At 37.9% G+C, this 27,046-nt stretch overlaps 1 protein-coding gene across 1 annotated transcript; it reads right to left on the bottom strand.

The window, feature by feature from the left end:
• Positions 1-1,284: 1,284 nt before the first annotated feature.
• On the bottom strand, positions 1,285-27,015 carry tnfrsf21 (tumor necrosis factor receptor superfamily, member 21). Its single transcript, XM_082148228.1, has 6 exons — positions 26,519-27,015; positions 21,061-21,691; positions 18,510-19,034; positions 10,141-10,406; positions 4,068-4,281; positions 1,285-2,582 (listed from the first exon to the last, which is right to left on the bottom strand). The coding sequence occupies exons 1-6, from the start codon at positions 26,597-26,599 to the stop codon at positions 2,353-2,355; spliced, it is 1,947 nt and encodes a 648-aa protein (XP_082004354.1). The 5' UTR covers positions 26,600-27,015; the 3' UTR covers positions 1,285-2,352.
• Positions 27,016-27,046: the final 31 nt, after the last annotated feature.

Genomic DNA, 27,046 nt, shown 5'->3' with positions numbered 1-27,046 from the left:
ATTTTCTAAGGCACATTCATAAAAGGTACTTAAATGTCCTAACTTAACTAAGGCTTAATCTAAGCCCTGTCCTAAACCAGGCCAACATGAACTAACAATGAACGACACTTTGACAGCATGTAGCCTATTAATATTAGATCATGCTAATCTCAACATTTACTAATATATTTTTAGATCAAAAGCTGTATTTAACTAACATTTTCATTAAAGGTGAACTAAGTAACTTGTTTTTACCTTAACTGAACAGCTTCGGAGTCATTGGAATGGTTATATTACTTATTTCGGGTTGAATGGTGGTCGTTTCGCACCCCCCTGGTGCCCGTGAGGGAAATCCGCACTTGCAACTTTGAGCCGGCGGGCCGCCGGCCGCCGCGTCAGGAAGTATCGAGTGATATCAGGTCTCGCGATGTAAACAATTGCTTTATGGCCAAAAGAAATCTGCTAAAATGCTGTCATTATTGCGCTCCCTCACGCTGTTCGAACCCGAATGAAGAAGACGTTTTAAAGAATGTCCCATCTGCTTTGATGTCGTTGATCTACTAGCCTCTGGTGTCTGAGAATCGCCAACGAGTTTTTACAACAGTGTTGTCAAATATCTATTCCGAAGGTGTGGGGGGAGCTCTAGAGAGAAACCTGCGAGCAAAAAGCGAGAATACAGCGAAGAAATCCCGAAACTACTGAGCCCTGCTTTAACAAAGGTTAATAAATGCTTTAAAAATATATTGCTCAATGTTAGTTTATGTTAATGTACTGTATTAACTAATGTCAACAAATGAGACTGCAAATGTTACAGAAAACAGACAAGTGATTAAATTCCTGCACTGACTGCATTCTTTTCCTTTCCTTTCATTCATTCACTCCTTTTTTAATGAAAGTGTCCCGAAGGTTACAACTGAAAATTCACACAATCTATTTTGTTGATGAAATGAACTGCCTTTTCAGACTAAAGTAAGAATGAGGAAAGGCACTTTCTTGTGTAACATTCTATTAGCAACATGGTTTGCATCAATCAGTCATCATTATAAACCTGACAGACTTCCTCTTTCCATCTGAAATGGGATTGACCCTATATGAATTCCTGAAAATTACTCAAGAGGGAGAATGCTTTCAACAAAGTGCACATCTCCACAAACTTCAAGATTATGTCGTAATAGGTTAAGAGCCACAAAATGAACTTAAAGGGATATATTGCCATTTTTATGCGACTCAAAACTGAGTGCAGCTCATGAACAAAGCAAAATTTAAGACTACTCTTCATAAGAAACCCACATGAAAACAACCACAAATTATGACAAAAACTTTAATCTGTTGATTTCTCAGGTTACATGAAAATTAACAATAATAATAAATGTCTTGGTTACATGTGTTACACTTTAAAACAGCCATGAGAATACATATCTTTCCGCTCCATGATTTTGTCCTTGTTTGTTTCTAAAAAGCTCACCCGACACTCCTTCTAAGATCCAGGAGAGTAACGAACTGCTATTTCGTCTTGACCTATATATTTTTTAAGTTCAGCGGCCAAGCGACCTGAAACACCCTGTTATTAGGATAAAATCAACATCTATCCCATAGTTTGACATCTAGCACCAGAGTGACTTGATTTAACAGAGTTTAACAGAGACATTCTCTCTGTTCCACATATCTGCAGTATGAATACTGAAATGCTACATCTAAATATTGTGAAATTAATTTTTGGTGGTACTCTAGCCTGCGTGAAATTACTTCGCAATCATACTTGTTTGTTTGTCCTCTTTTATTGGAAAAGCACATGGGAAGGGAGTTTATTTTAAGAGTTGTATAGTGAATGCACATTATCCACAGCCATGATTTCTATCATAACCAGTAGGAATGATTTTCAATGCCCTTGAAATCACATAAAACACAAAGTTACAACAAATGATCTAAACAAGCTACAGTAGTAATACTTGTGAACAAAAAAAGGAACAAAAATACCTTGCTAATTAGGATGTGTTAATTTGAAAAGTAGCTAAAATAAAATTAAAATAAGGTCAAGGGACTAAATGGTTGATTTAACAATTTACAAAACCGGTTTATAATTTACATCACATAGCTTTTGAGTTAGACATCATGCTGAGGTGTGTGCAAGAATATGCTGCATGTTAGAGAGGTTATAGCATTGACACCAGCTGTATCCAGAGAGCGCTTCATTCACGCTAATGCAAGCGCAAGGAGCAGCTTTTGATGTGCAGATGAACTCCCGTCTGAGCATTCCAGAGGTTTTAAAATTGCGTGCACGTGACTGAAGGACACAATGGAACGGAGTGAGCGCACATTTGTGTGTCCGTCACTTTGCTTTTGTAGCTGACATTAGTGAGATGTTGTAAAGGTCTAAAGGAGGTCAGGCAAGTGACTATAGACCGAGTCGAGTAGCGTCTGGCTTGCTTCTTGACTCTTCACCCCGGCGATCTCGAACAAGCGGTCCAGCTTGTCCTCCGCCATCGGGATCTCCTCAATGACATGGAGCTCCTCGGGGTTGAGAATGTGCAGCATATCATCGAAGATGGGCTGCAGGTCACAGGGGTCCAGACGCACCTGTCGCAGCACAGTGTCCTTTTTCTCTGAGGGACAGAAGAATCCAGCGTTGCCATTAACACAACAAATATTTTACGACTTATTCATTATACTCTTTATGATCAATTACTAAAAGAAAAGTGCAAAATATTGAATACAATCTATGGTAGAACATAGAGCATCCACAAGGGGGCAATACTGTAAAAAATTACAATACCTTTCACATGTTTGGGGAAACCTGTTTAAACCTTTTCCTGAACAATTTAGGACACTTAAATAATATAATATAATTTAAACTTTAATTTAATTACTTACACTAATTTAAATGGTTAAATCAAAAGAATATTAAATATATATATACACACATATACATATATATATATAGAGAGAGAGAGAGATGAGAGATTTATCTATAGAAAATATCTATAGAAATAATATAATCATAATATTAAAGAAATCAAAAAAAAAAAAACTATCTATATAATATATTTGTTTGAGATATTTTTGTCTGATTATATATATTATTTAAATAATATTGAATTAATTAATTAATTATTATTATTATTATGTATTATTATTTATAAATATATCTAATATAAAATAAAATAGCATAACATTTAATACATAATAAAAGTATCATAGCCTATCAATGATAACATTTCTTATGATTTAATTGTTTGCATATTTAAAGCGGTTAAACATGATGCAGGAACGTAAAGCTTTCACAAGGAGGCCAAGAAATTACTTTTCATCACAATAAAGATCATCAAACAACACTGAAGTATTTTAGGAAAACTCTTTGTATCTTTGAAGAATTCAGGGCACTTAAAGGTGGGGTATGTAATTCTCTTTTTTGGCCATTTTTTCAAAATCACTTAAAATCCTATTCCTAACCCACTTACAGCCACTGAGTTAGAAGCACTGAAATAAAAATTAAGCAATTTAATCATCTGTGGAACGGGCAGGACTCGAAAAACTCCAGCCAATCATTTCCAAGACCACCTAGAATCATTGGACAGTAAGTGTGTCAATCAAACGGTCGTACCATCCCCCCCTCCCCCATCCATGTCCATCCATGTTCTTTGAATGGGTGGAGTCAAAGGAAAGAAGGTAGGACCATTTGAGTTGTGTATTTTCAAAATCTGCCGGCCGTTTTTCAAATCACATACCCCACCTTTAAATGATGTTAAAGTTTATTTAAATCGTATTACATTTTAATTTTATTGTTAAATTACGAGAAACAAAATTAAATAATAATAATAATAATAATTCATAGAATATTATTATAGATTTTTATATATTATTATAGATCGGGGGTGTTCAGCAGTGTTTAGCTCCAACTTGCCTCAACACACCTGCCTGGAAGTTTCTAGTAAAACCTTGAATAGCTGGTTAAGGTGTGTTTAGTTGGGGTCAGAGCTGAACTCTGCAGGACAGTGGCCCTCCAGGAGCAGGATAGGATTTTTTTTTTACTACCAACTCTTATTGGTGTGTTGTTCTAGCTGTGTTCTTGTTTATCTACATGCTCTTACCTTTGGTTATAAAAGAGCCCGTCCGGCTGAGGGCAGAGTCCTTGCTGGAAGTGGAGTCACAGCGCAGCAGTGGCTCGGATTCGTCGGGAAAGAATCCCTTGGTGCGCTCCATGGGGGACTGCTCCACCACCACACCGGGCGACTCTAAAGGCTTATGGCTGGGGCTCAGACAATGGCTTACATTCACAGCCGTCATTAGCTTGTTCAGGTCAACCTACGGCAAAAGAGGTGTCACAGTACATGTTAATGACGGCGATGAGAAAATCATTCTGGCACACACATATTTGTTTAGAGATTCCTTTTCAAGCTGTTCTGAACTCACAAGTGTAGTCTGTCAGGACAAACAAAGATTTCTTGGAACAACTATTATGTGAGTAATGGATTTGGAAGAATGAGGGTCTTTGCTGATAGACAGCGATGACTGTATTAATGTGTGGGCTCTACAAGTGTATCACTATGTGCCCATGGCCGGGTCAGTACAAAGGGTTCGGCCTTCGCAGACCTGGACCACCCACATGAGTCCTGTCCCTGCTGCCCTTTGCGTCATGGGAGGACAGATGAAAAAGATCAAGTACAGCCAGAAATTCACTGCCCACAGAGCCTGTGTTACATTCACAACACACACACACACACACACACACACACACACACACACACACACACACACACACACACACACACACACACACACAAATCATACTTGTTATGCCAATGTGTTTGAACATGAATAGTGCATTTCCTAGAATGTGTTCACAACAAGTCAGTACAATCCGGATTTTATTACCACAATCTAGTACTGTTCTTTAGTATGTATTGGATACTAAAGGCCAATGTGGCCACCATTTTATCGAACTATGAATATTATATTAATATTACTATGAATAACTTATCCATAATCCACAATTCTATCTATCTATCTATCTATCTATCTATCTATCTATCTATCTATCTATCTATCTATCTATCTATCTATCTATCTATCTATCTCAAAGGCTATATTTATTGTAAAAATAAATAAATAAATAAATAATACATAAAATAAAATGTAATAAATTCACAGCATTACAATAACATTACTAAAAATACAATAGCTTTCTTTTTAATGTTTGATAGAAATTAAAAAAATTCCATAAAATAAAAATAAGATTTGATATTAATATTCTACAACCATCAATCATACAATACATCCATTGCCAAGTAACATTAGAGACAGGAAAGGTCAGTAGAAGATACTTAGCGCTTAAAATAACAGGGTTCTCTGGAAATCATTTGATTGTAATGTAGCAGCTGAAATCACAATCAAATAGACTTGGCGGCCACTAAAAAAGCTGTGGTGATTTCCAGGTTGGGAAATCCTGACATAAGCTATTCAGGGAAGTGTATAATAGCCTGGGCAGGTATTCAAACTTTAGAAGGGGCAGTTCCGAACTGTAGGAAAGATGGAAACCACTCCATTTCCAGGAAAGTTTCCCTTGGAATAAGCAGTGAATAATCAATGGCACGTAGAAAAGCAGACCATTACTCTGAGTGGCACGCTGAGAGATCACATTTAGTCATTCATTAGTCACCCCACATAGAGAAAAACAGCTCTGAACTCAAAGACACCACCAATAAAACAGTAAAATGGCAACACAAGTGGCCAAGAAAGTTCATATATGAGTAATGCAGTATTACAGACCATTGGCATTTTTTCTGTCTGATATTTTTCATGCTATTGCATAAGTACATCAAATATTTGAGAGTTTTCAAATATCTCTCAAAAACTCTCAAATATTTGATGTACTTTTACAACAGCATGACAAATATCAGACCTTTCCATTTTTGGGAAATTAGTTAAATGTGACAACTCACAGTGATGACTTCAGAGTTTTTTTTTTTTTTGTTTTTTTTTTTAGTCCATACAAGTTGTATGGACTGTTTTTATGATTTATCTTCCACGGAAGAAAGAAAGTCATATAATTTTGATACAACATGAGGGTGAATTTTCAAACTGGGTGAAATATTCCTTGAAACAGTAAGAACTAAGCTAACAGATAAGACTGCTCCACCCTGTCCCAGAAGTCATCTATTGGTGCTGAAAGGAAGGAAGTAAGTGTGCCGCAGCACATGCAAGATACAAAAATAGAATTTTTTTACAAGGGAAACCAGAATGACTGTGGCAAGTACAGATGCATCTCTCTGGTGTGCTTTTTCTGGCAAATGTTTACCCATCTATAACTGCAAAAGCTTAATGCCCCCATAAAAAAATCAAAAATAAAAAAAGGACTTAATTTTTCTTTCAAATTTGACATTATTTTCATGCCAATTAAACGTTTCCCCCACAAAATTCTCATTAATGTAATGCGAAGGTCAACAAGCACTACCATGATGTGTACTTCAAATTAATTGTACAAATATAAAAATAAAAATAATTGTATAATAATAAAATGATGTACTGTAAAATTGTGCGTTTGTGTGTGTGTGTGGGGGGGGGGTAAATTACAATAAATTAGCTTTTTACAGTAGTCTAGTGTGCTTGAAACTAATGTCAATTTATATCTGTTTTTTTTTTAGAAGTCTTCAGTAAAAAGAGTAATATTGTGATATATTAAGTACAATTTAAAATAACTTTTCTATTTTATTATATTTTAAAATGTAATTAATTCTTGTCATGACAAGGCGACTTAGTGCTCAAGAAACATTTCTTATTATTAAAAATATTGAAAACAGCAGAGCTGCTTAATATTTCTGTGGAAAACCTGATACTTTTTTCATGATTCTTTGAATAGAAAGTTCAAAAGAACAGCATTTATTTGAAATATATATATATATATATATATTTATAATGTAAGAGTCATATTTGATCAATTTAATGCATCCTTGCTGAATAAAATGTATACATTTCTTTAAAAAAGAAGATCCCAAACCTTTAAACAGTATATATGTACACATATCAGCATTATCTTATTGCAGAACCCATATTGTTTGTATTAGAACTGACTAGAATCTGCCCCGTTTCCATATCTAAGGTCTAGTGTCAACAACACCAACAAACGCATTATTCTGAGCACACAGTCTACTGTTCAGACAAGTTGCATGTCGCAGGAAGAAGGATGGGCGTATACCCAAATATCTTTTCTATTCACATCCAGCAGAAAAGCTGTTGGCAAACGTCTGAAACCACAACATGGGAGCCGCCAAGAACGCTGTGCCATCACCCACCAGGACACAAGCCACAGATGTGGAAAGTGTGTCACTCCCACACTGATCTTATTAACCGCAGCTAACACTGATCCAGACTCAACAAGACCACCTACAGAAGACACCGCATGGTCCACATCTGACTATAGAAAGCTTGGTAGTGGAACTTTTAACATTATACATTTTTAAAAAATGACCAAAACTTCTTTGTTCCTTCTTTATGACTTGGAGAAACCTGTCAAAATGCTGTATATAAATAGTAGCACAGGACAGACTGAGTGCTGGTTACAGCGTCTAAAAGTTCTGGGGCTGTTTGGCTGGCGTCCACGACAAGTGGAGTGCTGGGTGTGTTTATCCTCTGAGGGCCCTTATCTGAGGTTTGCTTGCATGTTGAGTACAAGTGGTATGACTCTGTATCCTTTGTAACTCATAAAAATGCATGTCTCTCAGTTTCGTTGGCAGTAAAATAACTATCAACACAAGAATCCCAGAGATAATCAGAATGAATATGAAATTAAAAAGTACAAGAGACTAAACGTTTGATAAAATGTTGCATATTCCTTCCTTACTTTCAAGACATTTCTGGGCATCGAAGTGACCAAATGTCCGTACCACATTTAATCTGACACTAACATCTGCCTCTTCCTTACCATGTGCAGCTCATTCACCTGACGGGAGGTTATGCGTGCTGTGGCACTGTGGAGTATGGGATACAAGAGATTTGATCTGGAAACACGTGGCTCTGATTAATGCAGCTCTTTCTAATAATGAAGTTTTACCATTGCTTTACCATTTTCATTCAGCATTGCTAATTCAATATCAGATCTTGTAAGCATGTTTTTACTCAGAGAAACAGAAAATGCCCTCATCAGGCCCATGTAATTATTACGTTCCGAAGTTCACATGTCTTATGCCGCGTTCCAGGCAACCTGTAACCCGTGTTTTTCCAACTCGTAACTGGGAGTACATCGATCTAGTACGAGTTCACGGGTGGGAAGTCACGGGTTTGACTGCCGTTCCAGTGCACTTTCACGGGTATAAGGTTGGAAAAACACGGGTTACAGGTTGCCTGGAACGCGGCATAAAAGAGATGGTTCACCCCAAAAATAAAAGCCCCGTCAGCATTTTCTCACCCTCATGTTTTTCCAAACTTGAATGACTTTCTTTCATTTATGGAACATAAAAGAAGATATTTTGTAGAATGTTGGTAACCAAATTGTTTTGGTTACAATTGACACATTTCTCAAATTATCCTCTTTTATGTTCCACAGAAGACAGAAAGTCATACAGGTTTGAAATGACATGAGAGTAAAGGATGACAGAATTAAAATTTTTGGGTGAACTGTCCCTTTAATTCCCATTCAAAAAATGTATCTCATGCAAATATTTATGCAGTCATGCAACAAATATATCTAAATACCAATTCAGATTCAGCTTCTGAAAAAATAAATAATAATAATAATAATTCATGGCCATTGTAGCCTAAAGGTTTTTGTGCAATAAATTATGTCAAAAAAAAAAACAAAAAAAAAATTGATGTAAATTTTTTAATGTCTATTTCATGCTTTTCTCACTTAACTAAATGATGACTTTAAATGATCTTTTGGGGGTAATTTCTCAGACAAATTTGATGCGCATTTACCTTGCAATTAATTAGACTAATTATTGGCACATAATTGGCATGTATTTAATTAGATTAAAATTTGTAATTGCTTGACAGCCCTATTTATAATATTCAATGATTCTAATTTTAACTGGCGTGAACCAGTTTGGGACCAAATTTTGCTTAGTAGTTACTGATAAAAATATTCATTGTCATGGTTTTATAATATTCAGTGATACAAAAAGCATTTTCAAATTTTTATTTAAGGTCGAGCTATTCCTTTAAACTCATAAAAAACATGAGGACGAGTGATGTGAATGAATGGAGAACTGCTTTAAAAAGGTGAACAAGATGTGCTCTGAGAATAATCTACCTTTACAGACGCAAGTTCAGTGAAAGTCAAAACCCGCACTGGCAATTAGGTGATTATGAGGTGGCGCTGACAGGCAGGCATATAAATATGTCTGAGAGTTTTATCTCAGTTTATCCTGGTTATATCAGTGGCATCAAAATTTGTCAAAATGCCTTAACTTCACCATCTACAGTGACCTTGAGACAAGGACAGAGTAAATAAAGTGGCTTTTATCAAATCTGCACGCAGGAAAGGCTTGAAACACTAAAATGAAAGTTGATGACTGATCCTCCATCTCCGGTAGCCTGTCAGGCCTTTGTCATTAGTAATGCAGCTTAATGGGATGCAGCCAGGAGTCATGAGGCACTCATGTGGCTTGTTTACCCTTCTGCACACGTATTATCCAAATAGAGTGTTATTAGACCTGGGGCGTGAGTGTTATGTAAAACTTGATCAATTATCGTGGCCCGACTAATACAGCAGCTTGTGGCTTGATTATGAGAGAAAAAATGTTTGCTAATACAAACATAAAATGTAAACCACTTTCTTTTTTAATATTTTTTATAATATGAATAAAATATATTTCTATATTAATAATAATAATAATAATAATATATATATATTTATATAAAATATTCAATAAAACAATACAAATATTATTAAAATAATAGTTTTTTTTTTTTTTTTCTCATCTTACATGAAAATGAGTCCAGCTGTATCAGTAGCCTTATAAAAGTTGTTTTATTCTACATGAAGCAAATTGCCTCATGGGTGCCACTAAGTTGAGGTCACATGACCAGCTGAAAATGGCTCACTTGTTCATCCTGTAATCATGGCTGATTGTAAAAAAGCTCACGTCTACAATGATGTCTGTGACTGAAAATGTTTTTGCAAAAAAGAAACACTTCATTGTCGAACGAAAACCTAGAGATGCTCACCTGAGGATTGTCTTCCATGACACTGCGTATCTTGTCCACCACGTCAATGCGGCGTTGGCGGTGAAGGGCATTGATCAGCTTAGCCAGGTTGGCGTCACTGTCACGTATGGTCCAGTGCTGCAGGGCAGCGTACGCCCTCTCGTGATCTGCAGAGTAGCCGTTGGAAAAGGCGGCCACCTCTCGCTCGTTGGCACTGGCCAGAGACTTGTACATGTCAATCCACTGACTGCCAATCTGTGCTGCCACCAGCTTCAAGATGTCAACACCTATAGAATGAGAGCAAAGGTCAATCCTATGTTCATCTACTGTATACTCTAGTTTGAACCTTATAGAGAAGTACAGTACAACCTTACCATGGTATTACCTTCAATATATTACAGTGCAGCATGCCATATATTAAAATACAGTGACAGTCCAGTTCAAAATATGGGGGCAGTATGTATGCATTAAGAAATTAATACTTTTATTCAGCAAGGTTGCATTGCATTGATAAAAAACGTTAGTAAAAACATTCTTGCAAAGTTACATAGGATTTCCATTTTAAATATTTGTTTTACTTTCTATTTGTCAACAAATAAAAGTTATATAAATAAATAATATTTATATATATTTAACTGATTTCAACATTGATAATAATAAGAAATGTTTCTTGAGCACCAAATCAGCACACTAGAATGATTTCTGAAGGAGACGATAATCATAATGATGTTGAAAATTCAGCTTTGCTATTACAGGAATAAACTACCTTTTAAAATAAATATTAAATTAGAAACAGTTATTTTATATTACTGTATTTTTAATCAAATAAATACAGCCTTGGTTAACAATAAGAGACATCTGTTCAAAAACCAACCCCGAACTTTTAAACGGTAGTGAATGCATTGACTTTTGTATCTGCTGTATCCAAAACCATTAATGTGTCTTGGAAATGTAATGCAGTCAGCATGATGTGCAGTTGGCGCAGTATAGTGTAGACAGACACAGTTAGCGAATGGCATCATACAGTGTAGAAGGGCAGCACTCTTGGGTTACAGTACACCAGCGGCTTCTGTGGGACATGCTGTCCCATGGATAAGGTCATAAGAATGACCTAGTTTGATGCCTGTGTTTATATACTTGGTGTAGTGTGACAAACAGTTGCCTCCTAGGGAATCCTTCTAAGAGTGAACCTCAGAGAAATGTGAGCGCAATCTTAATGATTTAACTTGCACGATATGCATATATGTTGCATATTTCCACTTGATACTTATTAGTGGTGTTTGTTATGCCTGGTTCAGATTACACGATTTTAGCCCGATTTTGGCACGATCCGTTTGACGTAGGGTGTCGTGGGGATTCGCAAACGACAACGGTGTTTCGATCGTTTCATCTCGTATAGTGTCATAGTGGGCGACAACCTACGTCGCGTCTGCGATGCTTCACGACATCACGACAAAAAGACTAGCTTGTTTAATTTTTTAACGGTCCTCCACGATGACGGTGCGCGAGTGAGTGAGTGAGTGAGTGAGAGTGTGTGTTCGCGAGTGAGTGTGTGTGACTGTGTGTGTGCGCGAGAGTGAGTGTGTGAGTGAGAGAGCATGTATGAGTGTGTGTGTGTGTGTGTGTGTGTGTGTGTGTGTGTGTGTGTGTGTGTGTGTGTGTGTGAGAGAGAGAGAGTGTGTGTGAGAGAGTGAGTGCGTGTATATGTGCAAGTGAATGAGTGTGTGAGACGGCTCGCGATGACTGGTCGGAAAACAACGTGTAGTCTGACATGTTTCTTGTCCACGACATGACAAGATTTTTAGGAGTCAAAATCGTGTAATCTGACACAGTGACTATCGTAACAGAAAAAAAGTGTGTGTAATCTGAACCAGGCATTAACGGTCATACTTAGGGTTAGGGATCTGAATGTTCCCCAAAGTATTAAACTCCAGCCAGTACTGTAACTCATCCTGCTCCATGTGTGCTATAGACATGAATGATAAATCATGAATATATCCTCCACCAATATATACCTCCCCCAAATTTTGTGGGAAAATCCCATATATTCACAATGAAGAACACGAGCCATATCAATGATACTAAACAAATACTGCTATGGATCAGAATACAATGCGTTCCAAGCTAAGGCGATTTTTTTATGACAAGCACCAATCAGTTTCTTTCCATGTTTAAAAAAAAAATTTTTTTTTTGAAAATGTAAAAATCTAGTTGTATTTCATGATATCTACCTGCTTGATAATTATTGTGTAAAAGCAGACTATTAAAAAAAGTGAAAAAATACCCATATAGTTGTAAACCAGGGGTGTCAAACTCAGTTCCTGGAGGGCCACAACCCTGCAGAATTTAGCTTCAACCCTAATTAAACACACATGATCCAGCTAACCTCTTCAGGATTACTAGAAACTTCTAGGCAGGTGTTTTTGGAGCTGGTTGGAGCTAAACTCTGCAGGACAGTGGCCCTCCAGGAACTGAGTTTGACACAAACTGTTAAATGCTGTTAAACAGCTGTATAGAAACAGCTGTATAAACAAAAAAACTTCAAAGTATTAAATATGACAAATAAAACAAAATAATACTTTGGTAACACTTTATTTTACAGTGTCCTTGTAGCATATGTTACATGTACTTACCATAGCAATAACAGTAAATTATGCATAATTACATGCAACTAATTCTGGGTACACACCAAAAGATAATCAGGCTGATTTTGGGCCGATTTCCCCCCTTCCGACCATCCTAGCTATGTCCTGATTATCTTGATGGTTCAACAGATTATCTTATCAGATTTTCCCTTGGTGTGAGGTGTGTTAAGAGTGTCTGAACCTGCTCGGAAGAACGTCGGAGCCGCCCCGATCGCGAATCGTAAATATTCAACATGTTTAATATTTACGATCAGAAATCCTTTTGTGTGGGGGGAACTCCAACGACAAACGCGCGCACGTTCTGGAGACTATCACGTGAAACAAAACAATATCCAGTCAGAAAGAGAGATGATGGAAGACACGGTCATTCTCACACACACACTCGCAGGAAGCTGAGTGTTAAGGGTTCAGTGAGGTTCTATAGATGGATTAAATAACTTTTTCTAAAGAGACAATAAATCCAATAAAGACAATAAAGAATGAATATATTTCTGTAAAAAAGGTTCTATATAATGTTGGGTACAATGTTTTTTTTTTCACGTGAATTTTTCTGAATATCATCCGCCATGCTTATTCTGAAGTCTCGCAAGATTTTGCAAGATTTCCTGTGTTCACAGTCGAGACTCTGGTTGAAAATCTGTTCGTGTGTTGTGCTGTCTTTGTCACATCATGGCACACCACACACTATAGGAGCAAAATGCTTAAATCTAGTTTTTTTTTTTTGTCCCCATGTTTGTGGTCTATCACATTTTGAAAATCTTATAAGATGTAAAAAATCTTTTGGTGTGTACCCAGCATAACCCTCAACCAAAACCTAATCCTACCCTAACCCTATAGTAAGTATGCCAACATGTAGTTAATTATTATTACTCAGTACTTAAATATATAATTACACTGTAACAATGACACCTTAATATAAAGTGTAACCAATACGGTAATATCAATAACTGCATTCTATAGTTTATGAAAAACTCTTGTTTGTCAAAGAACAAATTATAAATCATGTAATCTTCCATGAAGAGGACCCAACATAAAACAACACAGATCAATCCATGTTGAATTCGTGTCTACTGAAGATGAACGTGACAGAGTTCAGCGTAACAGGATGACTGTGGGGGACAACTGCTGCTGGAAGGTATTAACGCATCTATCTGTAAGCCAGATCTGTCTTATTTGGGATCCATCTGTAGCAAATTGAGTGAAGCTCTCTGAGGGTTAGCGTGCCACTGACTGTACTGCGGATCTAAAAATGCCAAGCCTGCGGGCTGCCCATCCTCTCGCCTGTCGTTTCCAGAGGTCGCTCCGGCATGACAGAGTGCTCTGTCTGAGCGATCTAGGCCAAAGTCGATAGGTTGCGTGATACTTTCCCTTGTCTATGACTGTACTGCGTAATGGACTAGGTTGCTAGTCCTGAAGGCAACTTTTATGGAATGCAGGGAAAACATGTGCCACCACTATCTGAATGTACAGCGTGTTTACAAATGTTTAAAGACTTGTATGTGCTTCAGTCAGCAAGTATAATGTTATTCTTGAACTCTATGTGACTATCTATATACACTTTAAAAAAAAAAGATTTTTCTAAGTAAATAAAACAAAAATTATTGGAATATGTTTTACAAGAAAATAATATATTCTTCTTATAGAAAAAGTAATTCTCCATCAGAATTTCACATTTAATTCAATGTTAAAGGTGCACTGTAATATTTAGGAGGATCTGTTGACAGAAATACAATATCATATACATAACTATGTTTTCAGTGGTGTATAAAGACCTTATATAATGAATCGTTATGTTTTTATTACCTTAGAATGAGCCATTTCTATCTATATACACCGCGGGTCCCCTTACATTAAAATACCCATTTTTACCCATCATGTTTCTACAGTAGCCCTTAACGGACAAACTGCTCTACAGAGCGTGTTTCGTCACTATGTTGTTCTTCGTGCAAAGAAGCTAGTTAAAGTTAGCGATGAACAAGTAACAATAATATTCGCAATAACATATAGTTTTACTGAATAATTAAGTAAATATAATTTCTCAATTTATCTTTGTAAAGAAACCTGGCTACTCTCTGCTGTCTCAGACGACAATATATTTTCCTGTCGGCCACCGTAACTTCTGTTGGTTGCAATTCGCAACCTCACCACTAGCTGCTAACATTTACACACTATGCCCTTAAATTCTGTCTATATGCATGCAATAATATTTGAAAAAATATTCAAAAATACATACAGTAACACACTGACATAGCGAGTGATGCAACTAGTCACAAAATCACCCTTTTGTGTTTAAAGGAGACGTATTTGAGACACGCGTCACTACCAGGTGTAAACGGCTGACCACTTGTGATCGACCACCCTATGTGCATCATAGTAACAGCTGTCAATACAAAAGGCATAAGTGAAAGTGAGGAAACACAGTGGATCATTTACATACGTACAAGGACAAAAGCTTATCAGCCACAGCCGTTTACAACAGAACAAAGCCTTAACGTCTTCATTTGAGAAATCAAATGAGGTGGCAAACCGGCTGCAACAGGTCTAGGTTGGCTGGGAAACAAAGGGATCCTCAAAGGGAGTCAGGACTTCCCCTTTTTTAGTGAGTCGCTGTGGTGGCTTTGCCGGAATGTCTCACAGCAACGCAGTCATCCCATAAATCCCTGACACCTCATACATGATTCCAGCCGCAGTAATTACCACTTCCCCATCAAAACAATGATGAAGACCAGGGGAGGCTTGCTCGCAAGGGGATCCTACAAGCTTCCCCCGAGTTTCCCTGACTCTTACACAAAATGCTGGCAGAGTTAGGCTCACCCATGAAGTTCCTAATCGTCTCTTATAAAAGCCCCAGCCCACCCTGATTCTGGGCAGTGGGCTTTTATAGATAACACCTATTGCAGAGGTTGTTATATGGGGCGTACATGCGGGTGGTTCTACGTCTTTGATCTCCGCTATGCGTGCTTTGTTATACCTCCAATGAAAGAATTCATTATTTGTACGATCGCTCCTTCATCTTTATATATGTTTCCCATGCGGCCCTTTATGGCCATTATTTCACTAATGTAGTAAACGGACACACATGCACATGCACTTCAGGCCGCCCAATTACACACCTTGAATGCATTAGGGAAATGTTTTGTTGTGTTTGTGGAGGCAACCGGCTGTGTAAAGGTTACCTGTGATTTCTAACATGATTTGAGGAGGCTCTACTATATTAGTTTAGCGTGTAATAAATTATTTGCTCGCAGAAGTCAATAAACAACGCAATTGTTCACGTTTAAGAGTGCATGGGAGAAAAACACCACAGTAAAAATAGTGCAAATGTTGTTGTTTTTTGCCTGGTGGAAGTGTTTAACTTTTTATTTTTATTTACATTTTATCCTTCTGAGCAGGTCATTGTTTTTCCCTTTCCTTGATATTCCACTATTTTCAAGGGCAATTAACTTTTTGAATCTTGTGTTAGGTTGCTAGGGTGTTAAGGTGTGGACATATTTATAATTTTTTGGCAAATTTTTAAGGGCGAAATCCAGACATTTCAATAGGAATCCATGTGATTAGGAATTTCGCATAAGGGCGAATGATTTCCCCATGCACATTTTTCATCGGGTTTTCAACTCACTTCTGTGTGAGTTGTGCTTTATACATCACTACACTATTGACGATGGACAATGGACATTTTTTGCAATGAATCATTGCTACATAATTCCTTACTGGCCTAAATTAAAATAGCCCAGGTAAACGTGTCTATATGATATTACATTCGTTAGTTTTTTTCGATGTTTTTTTTTACTCATTGTATTGTTCATCTTATCATAAATTGTAAGTGTGAATGCTTTAAAAGTAATAGTATACCTCCTCTCAGCAAACCACACAATTTAAAGGGATAGTTTACCCAAAAATGAAAATGTTGTCATCATTTACTCATTCACCCTCATGTTGTTCCAAACCTGTACGAGTTCCTTTCTTCTTTTGAACACAACATAAGATATTTTAAAGAAGGTTGGTAACCAGACCCTTTAATAATAGCCATTGACTTCAATAATATTTTTTCCTACTATGGAAGTCAATGGCTACCATCAACTATTTGATAGCTAACATTCTTTAAAATATATATTTTTTGTGTTCAACAGAGGAAAGAAACTCATAGGTTTGTAACAACTTGAGGCTGAGTAAGTGATAACAAAATGTAAATTTTTTGGTGTACTATCCTTTTAAGGTACCAGTCATGTCTGTAGCACAAATGTGTGGAACGAGTTACCCAATACTTATGGTTAGGGGTTTGCTCAAGCATGAGTCCCTAGCAGACAATACCCTGAATTCAGACACCTCTCAAGACACATCATTTAGTCCATCTTCTCATCTCCTACAAGGGCATGACCGCTGATAAACTCCTCTAACGCTAAACCACAAAGAACTGGAATAATCTGGTTCCAACTGCTCATGTTTGAAGCAGTCACACACAGGCAGATATCTGAGGCCAATATAAACCATTACCCATCACAACAGTCCCAGCTAACCTAGCAGCCTCTGATGCATTGTAACAACCAGGATATGGGGCACAGAATGTGAAATAAATAATAAAAGAGAAACCCCAGAGAAGTAAAGCAAAGGCTATCCAAGTAGCAGAACGAGAAACAGAAAGAGATCAGGTTCTTTATGATCATGTGACTGACAGAAAACGAGAGAGGTGATCTTGACATTGGCCTTGTTTGTGTAACTTTTGAAGTTCTCAATACAATATTGTGTTTTCTAGAGCAGAATAAATGGGATTAACAGCACTGATGTGATGATAGATCCACAGATACTCTAGTACATTGGAAATTCATTGTGCCACTTTTCATCTTGTAAAGTGAGTGTCTGGCATCTGCCAAAGCATATAGCTATAAACTCTATTTCAAAAATCTATTTATGCAATTCAACAATCTAGAAGTGTGTTAAAGCCACTGATCAGCCAAACAAATAGCCATGCCTCAAACTCATGCCATTGGTTGAATCATTGTTGCTATACTGGGCTGGTTGGGATCAAACAAACAGAGCAATGTTTTGAAACCACCAGAGTATTTGCACTTTTCTGGGAAAATCGACCTATGAATGATTTACTTATAGATTACCTGGGATAGGATAAAGTATTTTAACATAGAAAAAATAAACACTTCACCTTTAAGTTATTTAGTTAAATAACTTTAGTATAAAGTTGAATTTAAATTAAGCAATTAAATTTTCAGATTTGAATAAAAAAAACTCTCTCTACGTCTACGAACTTCTTCACACCTAGTCTGAAACAAACATACTTTGGCAATACAATTCTTTTAATTTAAGTCAATTTTTTTTAATTGTTTGGACTGGCATCTTAATCAGGTATTCTTATGACATTTTTTATTAAACATTTTGACCAAAAATGGTGCAAAATGATTAATATAAAAATGATTAAAAAAAAAGGACATTTTATTTTAAAAAGACCCCCTAAAAGGACATGGTGATGAAAAAAAAACATGAGATTGGAGTAAAAATTATATTTCAATGCTTTTGTGTTCTTTAGAAAAATATTTGCATTCACCCGCAAAAATCGTATTTCTCCCATCTCATATTGTTTCCATCAGAAAAACTTTGTTGAAAGTTTTGAGAGAGAACGTGAAAGTATTGAAATATAATGTTTCCTTCCATCTCTCTTTTTATTCTCACCATGTCCATTAAAGGCTCTGTAATTTTATGCTTTTGTGTTGTTTAATCACGGTTTTAACTCACCCTGTCCATTTGAGTAGTAGATCCACCTCTCCTTGGTCTGCGCTGGAGAGCTAGGCTTCTTGTGGATGGCTTTCTCCATGATGCTACTGGGATCCTGTCTTGGACCCTTCTTCAGTACCCGCGAACTGCGCTTTACGCTGCATACCACGATCACTACCAGCACCAGCAGAAGCAGCAGGACTATCATCCAAGGCAGGTGCTCATTGATGTCAAAGTGCTTGTGCGTGCTAGGCCTCGGCGAACCCCTGCGGATAGGCCGGTAACCCAAACCTTGGGCCTTGCCCTCAGACAGAGTTTCCACAGCCTGTTGGTTGTCAAGCTGTGGGTCTCGTGATACGGAGAGCTTGTGTTGCAATTTAGGAAGGTCCTGAGTTGCAGCGATTAAGAGTCCTGGATCCTCCTCACTAGCCTTGGAGGAAGCTGTGGTTGTGGGAATGTCTTCGGCGCCGAGGGATGTTTCTGTGCTACTTAGGGCTGGCTCGGCTACATCCTGAGTCTCTGCAGCTGGTAAAACTGCAGTACTTGCTGTGTGCAGAGTGGATCATTTAATAGCAGGCAAAAACAGAGACAGAGAGAGAGAATTAAATACAGACCTAAAGATGAGCTTATCCTAGACAACAAACCAGAAGGGAGAGTATCTAAAACTTTAATCCAGCATCAAGCTTGCATGTGTAGAGAGCAAAGTGGATATATGCTGCTCAAGCCAACATAATCTCACATGGATTTCTCATCTTAACTGCTCAGATCTGACCCAAAAACTAGTCAATGCAATCTGAAGAATCAGAAATTGTTCTCTTATGGAAATGTAAGATAAAACAGGGGGATAATACTACTGTCAATACTTCTACTACTGTTTCAGTGAAACATTGTTTTTACGATTTCACATTTTTTATTATATATTTTTTACATATTATATATTGACACATTTTACACGCTACTGTTCAAAAGTTTGGGGTCAGTAAACTTTCTTTTAAAATAAATTAATACTTTTATTCAGCAAGAATGCATTAAATTGATAAAAAGTGAATGCTGTTCTTTTGAACTTTCTATTTATCAAAGGATCCTGAAAAAAAAGTATCATGGTTTGTACCAGAGTCCTGCACAGGTTCGGGTACCCGCGGGAATTTAAAATCCACATCAGTTTATTTGTGCCCACGCCCTCCCAGGAGTCTCTATACCTACTTTCACTTTTAAAAATTCATCATAACCGCGCGCGCGATCTGCTTGCAGTCGTCGAGATGGATGCTGAGGAGTTGAAGAAAATAATAGCTAGTGGAGATGGTAAAGTTGTCGACAAATTCGTCATCAAAAATCAAGTCCAGTGTGTGTGAGAAATATGGAGTATTCTGAAGAAAACAATATTGTGAAAGGCTTTACTGCATGCATTTTCGTGTTGGATAGCCGCAAATGTAGAACTTCATCGTTGAGGAAGCACGCAGATAACTGTCGTAACAAACCAAGCAGTTCCATCGAAGTATGTGTGGTGTGCAGGGCGTGTTTGAACCCAAAATTGTCAGATGTAGGCTAGACAAAATTGCATGGCAGATATAGTGTTGTAGCCGCGTCTGTTCGATTGGTCAAATGTTATTTTAGGCTACTCAGTTTTGTGGTAGCGTTAGCCATGTTCTTAATGTACCGGCCTTTTGACAGCTTCGGCTGAAGTTGTCCTTGTGTTAATGGTTGTGTAATAACTTCTGTATGACCTGGCAATAAACATTTTTGTAAGTGTGTCTATAATGTGATAGTCTAAACTGATTTTATTTCGGTTGCGGGTCGGGTGGTCGGTTCTATTTTAAGCGGGTCGGGTCGGGTGCGGATTTTAATTAGTGCTGCTGTCGGAAAACGGGTCGGATGCGGCTTTAAGCACTGCGGGTACGGGCGGGTGCGGATTTACAAAATCGGACCCGTGCAGGACTCTGGTTTGTACAACAATATTAAGCAGCAAAACTGTTTTAACATTGATTATAAGAACAAATGTTTCTTGACCTCCAAATCAGCATATTAGAATGATTTGGGTAGGATCATGTGACAAAAATAAACACAGCAATGATAAGAGACCCCTTTCAAAACCATTATAAACTCTTATCAACCCTAAAACTTTTGAACAGTAGTGTAGGTGTAAATTAAAAGATGATAAATGATTTTGGTGCATGTATTATTGTAACAAAATTATTCAGACAGTAGGCTATAGAATTAGGGCTTCAAATGCCTAGCAGACACTAAGTGGAGGATTTTATCTCATAAACAGCTACATGATACAGGACTAAAAAAAGTCCTCTAAAGAAACCCTGCTGAGGTGGATAGGACACCATATATTCACGTCACATACAACCACTGCTGTTTTTAAACACCAATTTAGGGAAGTTGATGAAAGGGTTGAGCAATCATGTTGAACAGAGGGAGCTGTTGGTAACAACCAAACCAGGGATGAAAGCACTCGTACAACAAACACTCTCTATCTAGCTAGATCTATCTATCTATCTACCTATCTATCTCTAGACACACTCTAATCAGTAAGGAATAGCTCTTCATTGAGCTTTTTCACTCTCACCTCTATATGCTGACTCAGTGCTGGAAACCGTGGAAACGGAGGCCTCTCCAAGTAGGACATAGACTGAACTCATTGGGCCACACACACTATCTGTCTTCTCTGTGCCTTTAATCAGCAGCGTTAAGCCCAAAGACGCGCAATCTGAGTGAGCTCGGCACCTCAGTGCATCTGATGCCAAGTTGGAGAAGGTGCCACGCTGACATGGCCGGCAGCGCACATCCTCTGTTTCACTTCCTCGCTTTCGGACGCCCCACCCCGGTGGACATAATGAGTGGTGCTGACACTTTCCACCCTGGGAGAAGCTACCTGGCGGACACATGCACAACCGATCAGTGGTGGACGTGCAGGGAGTTTTCTCAACAAAAGGGGCTTGGCAGCTTCTCTGACAGGGGTGACACTGCTGAACTCCGTTCTCACCCCGGGTGAAGGTGCCGTCCGGGCAGGGGCTGCATTCCCGTATGCTGGCCTCTGTGCAGTGGGAGGACACGTAGGTGCCTGCCGGACACTTGTCGCAAACCAGCTTGTTACCAGTGGCGGGGTCGATGTGTTGGTAGTGCCGAGGAGACAAGGGCTTCTCTGTGGTCGGGCTGGGGGTCAGTGTGTGGGTTAAGACGTCACCGACCAGCAGAAGCTATCAACAATGAAAGAACAAGAAGAAGACTGTTATACAATGACTATACAAGCAATCGAAACACACAATATTGTCCTTTTAGCATGAATGACCATTGTCTCATCGGTTTGTATTGTAAGAAGAGTCAACAATATAATAATAAAGACCACTGGTACTGGGAAGGAAAGTTTTTTTTTCTCTGATGTCTGCATATTTATGTCTTTGTAACAACTACATGACAAATTTGACATTTCAGAAGAGTCGCTAATTTAAGAAAATGAACCAACAGTCATTTAAAGTTGTGATGAAGCAGAATCGGAAGTAGCGACGTCTGAGTGAAATGGATTATCTGACAAAATGTTTTCTGCATTCCGCTCCGTCTCACACACAGTTGAGTGCACGAGCCTTTTAAGTAGCTATACTCCTTTGGCCGTGAGTGCGGAAAAACTTGTGTTCGGTGCATGCACACTATCTAGTGGACTTTGTTTTCAAGCGTTCAAGTCACTCGCACATGCGCTGTTGCGCACACAATGTCAGTGCGTACGCAAAAACTGGGCTGCACACGGACAGTGGGCGCGGATGTCCGAGGACCCTCCAGATGACGAAAATTACGTCATGCCGAACGCGGACGGCCAAAGTATACTTTGGGTTTAATGCATTTTTCTGTGGACCAATGATAAACTCCTTTAAATTCACTTGTGATATGGGAAGATTTTCAAAATCAAAAGGGAAAGTAGACATTTTTGTTCTCCTTTTCTCAGTTTCATCAGGCCTTAACTGTAAAGTTTAGCCACTCCATGCAATGAAAAACACTAATGTGCACTGTCCCGGACGGGTGGGGAGCTTTGCTTTTGTTAGTCTTAATGTGTGTATTGACTGTTAACCAATGAAAATGAATTGATAAAACAGAGTATGCTGTACAAAACAAGTGTCCATTGGGCTAATAATAAATATCTGATTGTATCAAAAAAGTGAAAAATCACCATGACAATTAACTATACCTTTTAGGTATTGAGCATTATGAAATATCTTTATTGATGTCATACTATAAGGTCCAGATGACCTCAAGAACTTTATATTGTGAGATCAAATGCAGTGGAATTGGATCGCCATGCATGTTATCCTTAGTCTGCTATGTGAGCAGTCAGAAATGTGAGCAAGTCATAATTCTTCTCTAAAACACTGACAATAAAAGCCTGCATAACATTTACACAGTCTGAAGCAAATCACCCATGCAAAAACACTTCAACAACATTGATCCCTGGAATGTGTTGACAGCACTCTCACAGCCTGGTGACCTTCAAAAAATTACTTTTAATGACAAGAAGCCTGTAAACACAGCCGCTCTTAAGTTACTTCAGCTTGAACGTGCCCCATTGAAAGCCAAATTCCGATCATAACGGTGCCCCTCTTTCCTCCGGCACATCCAGCAAAGCTGACTGCACAGCATGTGAACTGCACCTAATATTCTTTATGATGCTAGCCCACATTTTAATTCCACACATAAATGGGGCTTTGGCCACGACAGGCATCTTGGGCTCAGTACAAAAGTAGTCACCAAAAAATATGATCCTGGAAAGCGTGAACATCCAACACACAAGGGCCTCGCTGCATCATCAGTTTCTAAACACAAAGTTCTATTAACTGCTGATCGTGAATCCCCTGGAGTTTTATTACAGTTCCTCAACAACAGAACAGACCGCACAGAAGAAGTATAAAAGCGCAGAAGACTAATTTCCTTGCTAATACGGGGAGGGCTGAATCAAAACAAACGTGACATTAATATTCTCCAGCCAACACATACTGACATCGCTGGGAACCGCAGGACGATGCCAGACCGATTGGGCTCGGATACACGTGTTGCTCTTCGTGAGGTGATGGGGATTGTTTCAGGAGGACACACTGAACATGAATAGCGATTAGGCAAAGCTGTCCTTTCCCAGCGGCCTTAGCTCTAGAAGAGGACCAGAACAGACGAGGGTTTGAAGTAGGCCAGCGAGGGGGACAACTTCACTGATGACAGGACAATGTCTGTTCGCTTAGTGCTACTAAAGCAAGAATGAGTACACTGTTGCCTTAAGTTCACAAGTTTTCTTTCAACCGGCTTTGAAAAAAGAGGAACGAACAACCTAAGATAAGAGGAACACTTTTTCACGCACTTTTGCTTTCGATAGACATGATGTACAAAACAGTAAGACATGTTACAACTCCACCTTCTCATCCCACCCAAAAACAAGGGCACTTGTATGAAACCTAATATACAGTCTTGGGCATTTTTATGAAAGCTTATATAGATATGACTTATTATGTGAGAGTGTATTCGCACTTTCGCACCGTCCATGTCTGTGTAATGTCTCGACATGTCTCGAGTACTGGCACTAGCTAGCTGTGACTTTCAAAGTGCAACTTTTAAAGACACCAGTCCAGAATATATCTTCATGCACTCATAAATTCACTTAAGAGTAATACTTACGTTTCTCTTCTGCTGATCAGAAAACCAAATGATCAAAAGGTATTGACTGCTGATCAAAGATATTGACCATAAAGCCTACTGTATCATATCTGATACATGAAATTCTAAGGCCTCTGAATTATTAAGATGATTAAACTTTGCTGAATAGTTTATATACACAATCTAAATGAATAAATATGCCTTCTGATCACAAGCTATAATCATAAAACTAAGCATTTAAATATAATCTGAATAAGACATAGCCTATTATTGGGAGATATAGAATGACAGTGATACAGTTTTGAAAAACCTCATTGACTTAAAAGCTATCAGAATTTCCTCTCATATTGCATATAAGCAACTGCAGCAAATTACATAGCCTAAGTTTGCTCAATTTGGGCCTCTGAATAATATTGAGTGTTTTTTTTTTCCCTCCTCAAGTGTGACTCCATATTTTCATTATATAATACGCATAAAAGCCTGATATATTAAATATGATACAAAACAACAATTACATATTATTAAATATTTGTTTTGTCTAAAAGTTCAATAAACTTTAATTAAAAAAAAAATTCTTCTGAATATAATTTAATATGTCCAGCTTTACAAGGTCAAATTATTTAAAGCAGTAGCCTAATTTACATTACAATGCTTGATTGTTGACTATGAGCTATCTATGTATGATGCTTCTGAATGACTCATGGGGTTTCCTGACTAACCAGTGAGTAAATGGACTTGGTGTTTCACTGATTACATGAGCTTGCAATCTGGGTGAATAAACTTTACATAACTTTACAATTATTTTAATTACTGAGTAATCAATGATGAGCTAAATACTAAAGATATGTGGAGAGACCAAATGTAAAAGTGTCATAAAAAAAACACTAATCTGGGGTTACCATGGTTTTTCAGTTAATTTATCTATGGATGGACTTCAGGATAGGGTTTTTGAATGTGAATATTTGTTGATTCTCAAGACAGCATAGGGTGTAAATCTACAAGAACAGACACATGGACAGATGTGATATCATAGGGACTCCATGTGCCAGACTCTGCTCGACAAAAACAGGGTACCTGTTACACCTCCGACACATCATAACTGAAAACTGCAGAGCAAGAACAAACACTCCCTGTCTGGAGCCATTCATGCTCATTTTATAATCGACAACAGCCAAATGAGTCTGCAGGCAGCATGAATGAGCAAGGAATATTCCTGCAAATGTCAGGCCACCTGCCAAAACATTGCGTCATTTGCATCTATGCCAATAAATACATTTTCAACAGTGCATGGATGATTTAAACTGACAGAGAAAACTGCTAATCCTTCTGGCGTTGTGAGGCTAATAATGTATATCAGCCCACACTGATATCAAACAACTAAATCCAATTTTTGAAATCTGAGCAACATTAAGGGATTTAGCCTAATGGTCCCCTGATAAAGACTTGCTAATGGATGAGCCAGTCTGATGTGATGTACCAAATTAACCTCAACTGACTTCATACTACATGGGAATATTAAGTCATGTAAATGTTTACAATACATTAGGCATTTTAAGTCATGTTAGGGTCATGTTATTGTTATCTTCAAAACAATAAAGCCATTGCTTATGATACAATGACATAAGTCATGCCATTGTCTTTAAAATGATAAATGGTATTCATAAAATATACAATAATAAATAAATGACATTAAAATCATGACTATTAGGGATGTTAAGTCATGTAGATCTCTTTAGGGTCAATATCAACAAAACAAAACAAAAAGGATATTAAGTGACTGTATTTAAAATGATACCTAGGTTGGGATTTTATGTTAAGCAAATGTCTGTAATGTCTGATATATAATAAGTCATAACAATGAACAACAAAAATCCAAATGCTCTTAAAATGTATACTCAAGCACAAAATGCATACTTGCAGTTTTAATATCTCCTAAAATAGGTCAAGTTGTGTCCCTAATTTAACCTTTAACGATTCAACATTTCATAGAATTTTTTTTTTAGCTATTTAATATTTAAATATTGACTACTGTATGATTAATATATATATATATATATATATATATATATATATATATATATATATATATATATATATATATATATATAATAACTGTCACACAAACAATATGCTACAATGACAATATTTGCCATCCAGGCTCTATAATCTTAAGCTGCCTTAAACCTAGGTGCGCCACAGTGACAACATCTCTAAAATAAAAATAATTGATTTATTATTCTGTCTTCATCTTTTGTTTGGACTCCATCCTCACCACTGTAGTATTACACCAAGTGCGACACCAGGTACATCTACTGTCCCTTTAAATAGAACAAAAGCCAGAATATTCGAGAGGACAAGAGAAGCATAATGCGAAAACAAATGTATCCTTGACTTACCATCAGCGAACAAGTCATAGACATTTTCCCAGGCATCGTCCCAATGGAATCACTCTTGTTTAAATATGCCCAGGTCCACATCTGTTACTTTTCGGCTTCATAGGTGGAGCATCAGCATCTCCGCATCAACAGGACACCCACATTGTTGTGAGGTATTGTCCCTTTGCTGGCGTCTTCCCTCAGTGCACAAATTTCGTCCACTGACGCCTTTTTATAGTCTGTTGCCCGGAGTGGACGGGTTTCAAGTAGTAGGGGATAAGCGCTTCGTTTTGGAAGAAGAACGCTATAATTCCCATAGCGATGATGGATGGATCTGTGGACTGAAGTCTGGCTGCTGTTTGTCCAGGTTACGGATTCTCTTCCCTGTGCCGCAAAGACGAGCTGCGGATGATGGGCGGGAACTGGCGACACACGTCACGAGCGAAACTCGCCACTGGCTCATATTCGCCGTATCACAGGCCTGATCCGAGACGGTTTCCGGGAAGATACTGGGGCTGCTGTAGTGTAAAGTGTACAGTAGTGTACCCT

This window comes from Leuciscus leuciscus (assembly GCF_965113295.1).
Source record: "Leuciscus leuciscus genome assembly, chromosome: 19".
NCBI classification, from domain to species: domain Eukaryota; kingdom Metazoa; phylum Chordata; class Actinopteri; order Cypriniformes; family Leuciscidae; genus Leuciscus; species Leuciscus leuciscus.
The sequence above is the reverse complement of the archived record's forward strand: the minus strand, read 5'-3'. Positions and strand labels throughout refer to the sequence as shown.